The sequence below is a fragment of the Salvelinus fontinalis genome, chromosome 17 (genome assembly GCF_029448725.1).
Source record: "Salvelinus fontinalis isolate EN_2023a chromosome 17, ASM2944872v1, whole genome shotgun sequence".
Classification (NCBI taxonomy): Eukaryota; Metazoa; Chordata; class Actinopteri; order Salmoniformes; family Salmonidae; genus Salvelinus; species Salvelinus fontinalis.
In genome coordinates, this window is record NC_074681.1 from 22194145 (window position 1) to 22206969 (window position 12825).

The 12825-nt window shown below is 39.6% G+C and overlaps 1 protein-coding gene across 1 annotated transcript in view; it reads left to right on the forward strand.

Annotated features, from left to right (window-relative positions):
* LOC129813979 (receptor-interacting serine/threonine-protein kinase 1-like) overlaps nucleotides 1-11494 on the forward strand; it is a 20503-nt gene extending 9009 nt beyond the window's left edge. The window contains exons 9-12 of the mRNA XM_055866671.1: nucleotides 3539-4204; nucleotides 4352-4504; nucleotides 4953-5248; nucleotides 8481-11494. Coding sequence (XP_055722646.1) covers nucleotides 3539-4204; nucleotides 4352-4504; nucleotides 4953-5248 — 1115 coding nt within the window. The 3' untranslated portion in view covers nucleotides 8481-11494. The remainder of the gene's footprint in view (nucleotides 1-3538; nucleotides 4205-4351; nucleotides 4505-4952; nucleotides 5249-8480) is intronic.
* The last annotated feature ends 1331 nt before the right edge of the window (nucleotides 11495-12825 follow it).

Below are 12825 nucleotides of genomic sequence, written 5' to 3' on the forward strand. Positions count from 1 at the left end.
CAGTCTGAGCACAACATGAGGCAGGCTTCATGACCCTGGGCCTCTATAGCTCTCCGTCTTACAACTCTACACTGCTCTCTGCATCTTTATACATGACGTACACCTCCAGACCACTCACAGCCGTATGTCTTACAACTCTACACTGACGTACACCTCCAGACCACTCACAGCCGTATGTCTTACAACTCTACACTGACGTACACCTCCAGACCACTCACAGCCGTATGTCTTACAACTCCACTCACTGCCTTGTTAAACAGTGTCAGCGTGGTTTAGGCTTGCGTCAAGTTTAATATATAATATACTTTGCCTGAGCCCACGGATCCAAAAGTTTGGACAAAGTGCACTGAACTATTGGACATGAAAGAAAAGGGATACAAAAATCCAATGGGATGGGATGCACAAAGACCTTTACTTGACATTTTCCAGTATAATATAGGTTCAGCAAATCCCCTTATTGTTTGGGATACCTTTAAATGTACCTTCAGGTCATTCAATATTCATCAATAATAAAAAAGCCGTTTCTGGCTAAAGAAACAAGACAAACAAGGGAAATCCATGAACTAATAGTACAGGTAGATAGCAATAAAAACGATAGTACAGAGATACAAAATAAGTTGGAGGAAAAACAAAAAGAACTTGAGGAACTTATTCAAGAACGATCTTATTACAAAAAATAAAGCAAACTGGATGGAATATTGAGAAAAATTCACAAAATTCTTCCTGAATCTCCAATACAGGAACACTAACAAAAATAATTTGCAGAAACTCGTTACTGAAGACGGAGTCATCTATGATTCTCCGAATTATATTTTAAAAGAGGAAGCTAATTATTTTAGGCATATGTTCTCTTTTCTGTCTCATCCTCTCCCACTGAATGACGATTACGGTAAGGAATTCTTTCATAATAATAAAAAAAATGAAAAATTAACAAAGTGTACAGAAAGATCAGTGCGAAGGCCAAATTAGAGGAATAACTTTTTGAGGCTATTAAATCCTTTCAGTCTGGGAAAACCCCCAGGGCTTGATGGTATACCGATAGAGGTATATCAAGTATTTTTTGATATACTAAAGCTCCATTGTTAGATTGTTTTAACTACTCCTATAGAAATGGTAGTCTGTCAGGTACTCAGCAGGAAGGTCCGATTTCTATATTATTAAAACAAGACCCAGATGGCAAATATAAAGACCCGGTCTATATAAAAACACTGGAGGCCCCTTACACTTCAATGTTGTGATGCAAAAATACTAGCAAAATGCATAGCACTCAGAATTAAAAGGGTTTTACCAGGTATTGTTCATCCTGATCAGACAGGTTTTTTACATGAATGATACATTGGAGATAATATACGACAACTACTAGAAATACTAGAACATCATGAAACATATGCAGCCAGGAATGATATTTATAGCGGATTTTGAAAAGGCATTTGATAATGTAAGACTGGATTTTATTTATAAATGCCTGGATTTTATTTCAATTTAGTTAATTCTCTTATAAAATGGGTAATAAATAATGTATAGCAACCCCAGGTGTAAAATAGTAAATACAGGCTACTTCTCAGAGAGTTTTGAATTGTCAAGAGGAGTTAAACAAGGGTGTCCAATGTCACCATATCTATTCGTATGGCCATCGAAATGCTAGCTATTAAAATCAGATCCAATAACAACATTAGAGAATTAGAAATCCAAGGCTTAAAAACAAAAGGTGTCCATGTATGCCGATGACTCAAGTTATGTTAAGTCCGCAAGCTAGATCCCTGCAATATCTCATTAAAGATAACTTTTCTGCACTCTCTGGACTAAAACCTAATTATGATAAGTGTACAATATTACATATTGGATCCTTAAAAAATACAACTTTTACGTTACCTTGCAGCTTACCTATGAAATGGGCTGATGGTGAAGTAGACATACTCAGTATTCATATCACAAAAGATATAAATAAGGTCTCCACAATGAATTTCAATAGAAAACTTGTAAAAATAGACAAGATCCTGTAACCATGGAGAGGTATATACCTGTCTATTTATGGAAAGATTGATTAACTCCTTAGTCATATTTCAGTTTACTCACTTACTTATGGCGTTGCCTACTCCTGATGATTCATTTTTCAAATCATATGAGCAAAAAATATTTAGCTTTATCTGGGACGCTAAACCAGACAAAATAAAACGAGCCTATCTATATAATGAATATGAGTTGGGTGGGTTGAGATTATTAATTATAAAAGCACTAAACCTCTCTCTAAAAGCTTCACTCATTCAAAAGTTTTATTTGAACCATAAATGGTTCTCAAGTAGATTAATAAGAAAAGCTCATCCATTGTTTAAAAATGGCCTTTTTGGCTTTGTGCAGATTGCCATGTCTCATTTATTAATTGAAATTGTACTTTTTTTCAAAGTATCTGTCTTTTTCAAACAAGCATTGCAGAGCTGGCTACAATTTCAATTTCATCCCCCTGAAAAGATAGAACAAATATTATGGATGAACTCAAATGTGCTGGTTGATAAAATACCTGTATTTATGGGAAAGATGTTTGAAAAGGGTATTTTGTTCTTAAATGATATTGTAATGGTAGAGTTATGTCCTTTATGGAGTTATCAGAATTGTATTGGAAGGTCTGCTCAATCCAAGAGTACAACCATTTGATTACAGTATTGCCCCAAAAATGGAAGAGGGGGATGGCAGCGGGAGGAGGTAGGGAACTGGTCTGTCTGCCCAATATAAAGGATCAAAACTGGCGGAGGAATAAAAATAGCATAAATAGGGAAGTATACTAGTTAAATTTGAGGAACAGGATGTTGACAACTGTGCCATACAGATTACAAAATAGTTGGGAAGAGATTTTTGATGTACCGATTCCATGGTACAGGGTGTATGAGTTGATATATAAAACAATGCAAGATTCAAGACTTCGTGCTTTTCAGCTAAAATTATTATATAGACTTCTTGCCACCAACAAAATGTTGAATATTTGGGGCACAAAATCATCGAAGCTCTGCAGATTTTGTTGTGAAGATACAGAATCAATAGACCATTTATTTCCGTATTGCCCTCGGTCTCAGGTTCAGGAATGGCTGAAAATGCATAGCATTGATCTAAAATTGGTTGAGGGACAGCTATTGGGGAACTGTGGGGGGATCTTGGAGGGTTTGGGTTTCACAAGATTGTGATCATGAAAAAGGAAATTAAGACATTTTATATCACTATCATGCACATGTACCCTCACACATAAGGATGGCTCTGTTGCAGAAAGACTCATACATGTTTGATAGTGTCTAGATGCTGTATTGTTTGTCCTTCATGTTCTAATACTTTAATGTTACCACTTCCTTGTGTTTTTTGTAATAAATAATAATAAAAAATAAAAAAGACCTTTACTTGACATCTTTGCCCGTTTCTAGATTTTCTATTCAAATCTCTCATTCTCATCAATAATCAAACCATTTATACGACAAGTTGGATCTTTATACGACAACACCTTAATTTAGAATTCAGCTATTAAAAATGAACCCTCTACCCCTTCTCCCTATAGACCGGCTGGCTCCCTTGCTAAGCTCAGACAGTGCTAGGGCTGTTCGTATCGAGGCTGGCCCAGTGGAGGCCTGCATCGAGGACCTGAACTTCTTCCTCCCCTGTGAGCACTCCCTTATCCAACCAGATAGCTGTGCCCTCAGCCCCGTCAGCACCACCTCGGGCATGGAGCTCAAAATGGTCAACGAACTCTCAGCCCTGGAAGTCAAACTAGCCCAGCAGTTGGAATATCGCAAATACGCCAGCTACAACCGGATGGACCAGCTTGACTTCAGCCCCTACCCTAATCCTCACCCTTCCACCCCACAGCGCCTCAGCTCACAGGACCCCACCACCAACAGAGGGCTCCCCAAAACCCAGGCCGTCCAGCCCAGCAGCGTGGAGCTGAACCCCCACCTCCGTCTTTCTAGCCTAGGCGTGTACAAGGCCGCGGACCCCTCAGGGGCCACCACACCCAGGCGCAAGCTTTCCAGCCACATGCCTGAGTCCTCCAGCAGCCCCTCTCTAAGCCAGGGCCAGTACTCCTCCCAGCAGCAGTATCCCTACACCCAGTACTACCGCCTCCAGTCCTGGCCAGCCTACCCAGTGCCAGAGTCAGCTGCCCCAGACCTCACTTCAGGGCTGCGCCTGAACTCGGGTGGCAAGGTTAGACCTCCACAGGACCCAGGTAGGGGTGAAGCACAGAGATTACAGTGCTTGATACCACTATTACCATTACTAAAGCTGATGCAGATTCCCCAATCAGCATGACAGCGATCTACCACTTCAATTAGAAAAGCATTTATGAGAAACAGTGTGTGTGTGTGGGTTGTAGGAGGCCTGTTCATCCAGAATGCCAGAGGGATCCAGATAGGGAGCAACAACACACTCAGCATCAGGGACCATGAGTCTTACAGCAGGTCAGCCAGCTCTCTCTCCCATGGGGCAAACTCATACTCTCTACTCAAAGAGACCCTGCAGATGAACGGTAAGAATATTATCCTGCAAAGAGGAGCCTACTTCCTGAAAATAGACATCTTCCTATCTTTCTATGTCATGTTTTCTACTTTTAGTCCCATATTTTGTATCTAGCCACAATATAAGGGTTCTTACATTGTTTGTTTACTGGAATGAATGGAACGGCGTCAAACACGTTGTTTCCATGTGTTTGATACCATTCCATTTATGCCATACCGACCATTTCAATGAGCCTGCCCTCCTATATATCTTCCCACCAGCCTCCTCTGTTGGGGTTATAATTGGGTTGGATAGTTCAACTAAGACCATGGGGCATTTATAAGTGGTATTATTCAACAGTAACTTGCTATGTATCATTAATTGACAGTAAATTATCAAAAACCCTTAAATATCACAGACAAGGGTCTTTAACTTCCATTTTACACAATATGTTCTGTTGTGTCCTGTCCTGTGTTCAGAGGACCAGGCAGTGACTGAAGAGCACCTTGATCTCCTGAGAGAAAACATCGGGAAGGAATGGAAGCGCTGTGCCCGTCGTCTGGGCCTGAGCGAGGTGGAGGTGGACACCATCGACCAGGACTACCATTGTGACGGGTTGCCTGAGAAGGTGCACCAGATGCTGGAGCGCTGGAGGATGAAGGAGGGCTGTGTGGGCTGCACAGTGGGCCAGCTCTGCAGAGCACTGGAGAACTGTGTCAAAGTAGACCTGGTAAAGAAGCTGCTTCATGCCTGCAGGACCAATACTTCTCCATAGGTACAGTAGACTATCTATTCCAGTACCCCCTACCCCTAACCCAGAGAGAGACTTTCGACTCCCACCCACAACCTTACATTCCTGCCGACCAATGTAACGTGTAATGTTTGAGAGTAGTTAATATTGAATTTTCCTGCCATAGGATATGAGTGTACAGGTTATATGGAACCCAAACCGGCTGCGCGCGTGCATCATCATGTATACATTTATTTTCTCCCCCCACATCAAACGCGATCACGACACGCAGGTTAAAATATCAAAACAAACTCTGAACCAATTATATTAGGTTGGGGACAGGTCGAAAAGCATTAAACATTTATGGCAATTTAGCTAGCTAGCTTGCACTTGCTAGCTAATTTGTCCTATTTAGCTAGCTTGCTGTTGCTAGCTAATTTGTCCTGGGATATAAACATTGAGTTGTTATTTTACCTGAAATCCACAAGGTCCTCTACTCCGACAATTAATCTACACATAAAAGCGGTCAACCGAATCGTTTCTAGTCATCTCTCCTCCTAGGCTTTTTCTTCTCTTGACTTTATATTTCGATTGGCAAGTTTCATAAATTAGGTGCATTACCGCCACTGACCTCGTTCGTCTTTCAGTCCCCCACGTAGGTATAGCCAATGAGGAGATGGCACGTGGGTACCTGCTTCTATAAACAAATGAGGAGATGGGAGAGGCAGGACTTGCAGCGCCATCTGCGTCACAAATAGAACTGACTTCTATTTTAGCCCTTGGAAACGCAGACGCTCGTTGGCGCGTGCAAGCAATGTTGGTGCAATAATTGAATAATATAGATTTCTAAATTTATTTTGCAACGCGAGCGGTGTAGTCAGCCTGTTAGTTCTCATTCTCAGCCCGAACCCGACAGGACCAGTCTTCAAATTCTGTGAATTGATTTGGGCTGGGTGGGTTCCGTGCTGTATTAAGAAAAAATGGACTTTGCGTGTCTGTGCACATTTTAGCTCTTTCTCAGCACCAGCAGAGGCTGGATTCCAATATTGGCTGGGCCAGATAAATTTGTGGCCATGATGAAACTTTTTTTCTGATGATTGAAATTTTTCTAAATTGCAATACGAATAAGCTGGAGTGTACTCAGGAGAATGAGGATCCACAATACCACGACAGGCAGCGCATCTCAGTATCAGGAGAAGCCCATATTCCAATGGGATCTTTTAATGTCGATACATTCTAACAAAATACACCCTATGACTGCCCCGCTAATGTGCCTTGCAGGACCTTGTAAACTATCGAAAGTAGGCCAAATGTTTTCCTAATCAAACATGCATTCAAAACACGAGGCTTTTGAGTGATTGTTCAAATGTATGTTTGGCAGAAAATCTAGTAATTTATTATTATTCAAGGCTCCCTTTGTTATTTCATTTCAAAATAAAATGCTTGATTGTATTTAAAGTCATGAATGACTTGTATGCTGTGGAATGACTTGAATGAATGATTGGTTGATTGAAGTAGGCTGTTACGTTAAGACAATAAACAGGACACGCTCTCACGGCTCGATGGTGGATAGATCATCCTATAAGGCTTAGGCTACTACGTGAGGCAAGAGCAAAATAATAGTCTACTTCGATTAAATCCTGTTAAACTCTGAGTGGAGATTTTGGGCCCTTACAGGGCCTGGTGAAAATAAATAATAATCAGAAAATAGAAAGTGACATCATTTGAAAGCTACAGGCATTTTCCTTTTGGAAATCGAACTCAAATCTTACTGCTGGCAATGTCATAAGAATCTTCTCCCCACCGCCCCCCATAAAAGGCCATAAATCATGGTCAAGTCACCAAAAATACAAACATTTAGTTTGCATGGAAAGGTTACACCCTGATGGTCATTGTAAAGCAGTGCCTTTCCTTCTCCATCCACATGACCTTCTATGCATCCTCCACGCGCACCGCTTAGCTAGCTCATTGTTTACAATAGGAACAGTGAATGGGACAAGAAGTTTATAGTTTCTTCACCTGTCTGTGTCTTATAGATATCATTTTTTTTCAATAACTTCAAAGCCTGATTGCTAAGGTAATTTTAAGATGTCAGGCTTGAAAATCCATTCAGCCATTTTGGCACAGTGACTCACTACCCAAACCAGACGCAACTGGTTTTAAGTAGCAAAGAGACATCATATGATCTCATACTGCTATCTAGTGGACGAACTGAGAATCAGACAGAGGATATATGGTATGGCAAATTGCATAAACACTGCGTTCCAATGGGAATTGGTCCATGTTTAGAGCAACACCATTAGGTAAAAGTTTGGACAACATTTTTCTTAATTTATTTTAGAATTCCCTTTGGAAAAGTAATTGGTCGAATAAAAAACATGAGTTGGCGCGCACACCCATAGAAAATTTTATGTAGACGGCGAATAAACTACAAGCTATAAAAATTAGAGTTGCAAACTATATATAAAATCCCAGTAATTTATTGGGTGATTTCTTTTTATAGCTTTTGGAACAGTAATTGGTGACATATTTATCTCAAAACTAGATGTTCAAATCTCTTATTCCCAAAAATGGGGGACAATTGGGGGGACCCTCCGAGAAGAAAAAGTACATTAAAGTTTTTGGGGGTCTGCTGTATCTCAGGCTTTGTAGTAGTCACATTGTTTATGACACCCGTATCTGAATACCACAGTTCTTACCTTTCTAACAGTACTATATGTGTTTGTAGGACTTATAATTTTGAAACCGAAATGTACTTTGAAGGTAGTATACAATAGTGTGTGTCATTTAGAAAATTCTACTAGAGGGGGTCAGAGTTTAACAGTTGATAGGCTACACTTGATTTAGGCTACATTATTGCATGCTAAATGTTTCTGATCAGTGATAGATACCCAAAAATAAATGAGCTACCACCTTCACTTGCCCGGCCAGAGATTCAGTAACACAAAATCACATTGATTAATTATCAGTCACAGGCTTTTGGTAGGGAGTAGGACACTGTTCATACTGTATTTTTTGGTATGTTACTTTTACCATAACATTCTTGTTGAATACCCAGTTCTTTTTGAGTTACCATTAAATATTGTACTCTCCCCTTTATTTTAGATTTGGACAAATAAACATTCTTTGGATATATATGAATGTCTAACATCTGTTTGATGCTACATAGCCCTGTACGGCTTAAATAAATATCTTCTGTGAATCCATAAAGGCAGACAAATTTTGAGGCTTGATCGAAAAGATCCATATTTAATATTTGGTCCTTTATCCTGTGTAGGTACACTGGCAATGGTGGGCTGTGGAAGCAGAGTGCTTGTGGCGAATGATCTTGTTCCGTCTGCAGTGTACGAAGATTTGCTGATACTGCACGTCTCCTTGAAAGACATGGTTGTGGTGTTACCATTTGACACTTTTTGTGGAAGGGACGTAGGGAAACAGGCCTTTGTTGGTATCGGTGTCAACCGATTGGGACCTACAGTAAGTGTTTAGAGACAGACTAGTGTATTGTTTAGGGACAATGAGGGACATTAGGAGCTGCTTTTGAATGGAAAGATCAGTCAACATCTGGGGGGGGCTGCAGAAGGTGTCTTAGAAGGGCAGTTTTTACACATTATGTATTGTTGTGTATGGGAGATTGAGGAGAAATTGCACCATTCAATCCTTCTCATATACAACTTTACATTTACTGTCTCTAAGCACAACTGCCTTCCTCATCTCAAAAACCTATTTGTAAACCTCCCCAGCCCATTGACTGACAGATTATTATTGGTAATTTTTTGTAGACGTATCTTTGCATTGTGTTTTGAGAATCTGCAGAGAGAAGAATGAAATGGTTGTGTCATTACTGTTGTCTTGATTTTATACCTTTCAGTGTCCCTTGCTTGTTTTTGTCCCACAATCTTGTTGCACTCCATAATTGCAAGGTGTGTCCCCTCCCTCATGCCGCCGCTTTGGGGTATTTTTCAGCAGGGCCTGTGGAAGGACTCCAAGTAACCTGAGTTTTACAAAGAGAAAAAGGTAAGAAGAGAACAGGGGTAGTACACTAAATTGATCACATGGACTGAAAGGTACTCTGTGGTCCTCAGGCTACATCTAACCACCTATAACCCCATAACACAAACAATACCCAATTCATGTTTATGCCATGCTTACTGTAAGTTGAGCTATTTTAGCTGTCAGCTCTAAATATTTTTGCCAATTTACCTTCACCTTGTGCAGATCTTGGGGTTGGAATCACATGCTGGGGGAATCAGATTATGTACCACCTAAAACAACAATACACAATTTAACCACCCCACCAGTTGTATTGATCTCTATTAGATTGGCTAGCTTACCATACCTAACATGGACATTGCAATATTGTCAACTTGCTGTTAGCATCACTAAATTGGCAGCAAGATTGCTAGTCAACTGAGAACCAACTAACCAACCATAAACAATTTATACACATTCATCATTACTACCAACACACCGACAGTGAGTTAGTTATATCGGCAATTCTATTTGGCTACTAGATTGAGTTAGTCTTATTTGCTAATGTTTGCTATCTTACGTTAGCCAACATTAGTCAGAGATAGAACGAACAGACAAATATGTTTACTCTGCTGAAGGTAGTGTCGTGTCTTTGGCTATGCCGGATTAAGTGTTATGACATGCTATTCTATAAAATACTTTCTCTGTAATTAATATTACCTGATTGAGCTAATCATGTAAATGTAATTAACTAGAGAGGGGCACCACGAAAGAATATTTATAGAGCTGTTATCTTCCGAATAAACTCTTAAAGACCTAGTAATATTTTACATCAATAGCAGTCAATATTAATTGTCACCTTATTTCAGTCTCATCTGAAAGTTGTAAATTCTTGGTTATCTTCACGAACCCTGGCTAACAAGTTGAATCAGCAATACAAAATTGGGTTTAATTATTTATTTACTAAATACCTAACCAATCACACAGAATTACATATACACGGAATGAATCATACCTTGATTACAAATTACGCCATAAAGGAAAACGTCCCTAGCGGGCGGAACAGATATGACAGCTTGTTACACAAAAGAAAAGGGGCTGGGTTTGAGTGAAAGAGCGGGAAGACTGAGGAACAAAGGGCGAAGCTGTGCTATCGTAAATACAATATCTTATGCATTCTAAATTACCGCCCATTTGGAAAAGGAAAATGCAATAAATATTTACTCTGAGCTGCGCTTCGATAGGTTGGTGGTAGATGGAAGGCCATGTTGCCCAACCGGGTCCTTGTCCTTTGAAGAATGTCTCTGCTGCTGGGTGGTAGACGGGATACTCTGTCTGTCCTAATTTATGTTTGCAGCTGCTGTTGCTAACTCAACGTCTAGGAGGTATCACTTCTATAGTGAATAAGAGTTCAAAGTTCATACCATTCGCAACCAAAGCTCATGCTGAGGTTGGCTTAGTTCTGTAGTTGACATGTTATCTGAACCATTCTGACATCGGACCGTCATCCTCACATCCTCGGAACAGGAAGGTACATTTTCGTCAATGGCTTATATAGTGGAGGGAGAAGGGTGTGTCTGAAAAGTTTATAATCCATATCTCTTCACAGGGGCAGGCCACTGGTTGAGCAGAGCCCTAAACTTATGAAAACCCAAATCTCTCATTTGGAAGCTAAAATTACATTTAATCTCTTCACAAATAATTTCATATTCAAACATTTGAATTATACAACAATTCCATGTGAATCCGATACCTCTGATGTGCAGACTTTCCACAGTAGAGTTTGTCATTCTATCATTGATGAGAATGTGCCAGATGACAACCGAACTGACATAATATACCTTAAGTACCACCGCATATGTTCACTTGGTTGGATTACCAGAATATAGTTAATTTAGTTAATTTCCCCCTAACTTTTGATGTTCCCAGAATCTCTATGTTAACCAAAGGGGTTTATAATGTCACAGTAGAGTAGGGAGAGGAAGCGGGGGCAGAAGAGGTATTTATTACTGTCATAAACCTACCCTAGCAGTGACTACCAGGACTGTAACGTTAGCTAACGTAGCTAATTTACCTAGTCCAGCTAACATTACGTATAATCATTGTAAATTATAACATAAATGGGACTGGTGGAGTTATGTCACACATGCAGACAACAAAAATATATGGAAATGTCTGCTCCACTCAAAATTACATGTAACTAATTGCAGCATCACCATAAAAATGGAAGAAGCAATTGGGAGCGGGAGAAAGTAAGGAACTTGTCTGTCGGCCCTGCATTAAACGACCAAAATTGTAATAAATAAAAAATGTATACCAGTTTCATTTGAGGACCCTTTTTTTACCAGCTGTGCTGTATAGATTGCAAAATAGTTGGGAAGAGATTTTCACTGTACTGATTCTATGGCACATGGTTTATGAACAGATACACAAAACAATGCTGGATTCAAAACAGAGCTTTTCAATTTAAATGATTTTACAAAATTCTTGCAACCAATAGAATGTTATATACTTTATATATATATATATTGGGGATACAACCATCCCAGCTCTGCAGATTTTGCTGCGAAGAGGCAGAATCATTAGATCATTTGTTTTGGTACTGTCCATATGTAGCTTGTTTTTGGTCGCAGGTTCATGAATGGCTGAAGAATTGCAACATTTACCTAGCGCTTTCATAGCACTGCTGGGTGATTTTAAAAAGCCATAGTCAAATCAATAACATTAATACTCTTAGCAAAAATGTTCCTTTAATTTACAATCTGTAGAAACTATGAGAATAGAAATGTTCAGAACTTTTGTGAAACATCAAAGCACAGTTGAAAAATATATGGCAAATAGAAATCAAACTGGATGGTGTTCAGAGATAGATGGGAGGGGTTGAGTGGCGCTGAAGGGTGGGACTAAAAATAACAAGATAAATAATGTAAAATATATTGTGTCCGTAAAATGTGTATAGTATGTAGAGTATAACATGGAAGTAGAAGCCTAAGTGTTGTTGTCCATTCATTTACTCCAATTAGGGGAGGGGTGGTAGGGTTAGGGAAAATATAATAGAGGAAAATATATTTATAAATATAAATATTTGATATATACTGTATATTTACAAAAAATATATGGGGAATTGGAAATGATGCAGACAATTACTTTGATGGAAGACAGTCTATTTGCAATATTAAAGCTGATCTACCCACAAAAAAACATTAAGGATGGTAATCTTTGCTCACCATAAGCTTCATAGCCGCAAACCATTAACAGCATCTGGTTAAATCTCTGGTAGGTAGAACGGTAAAAAAAAAAATTGCGCTTGTTTGTAATTAGCCCAACCAGACACGCCACATGGGCATGATGAAACGTTAGCGAAAAACAAACAACAACAAAATCCCTAGAGAAGTTCTGATATTACTATGTTTTGGTTTATTTGAAGTAAACAACGCCATGAACCAAGTTCGTGGGCATGCCCCATCTACCTAATCGGGCTGTATCTGCATTCGCTGTGAGTGCTGAACTTTGGTTCACTACGAGCAGTTAAATACATAGGAAGTCACGGACTACAAAAAGAAAACCAGCCAAGTCACGGACAGCGACGTCACGCTTCCAGACAAACTACACACCTTCTTTGCCCTCTAAGATAACAGTGCCACCATCGC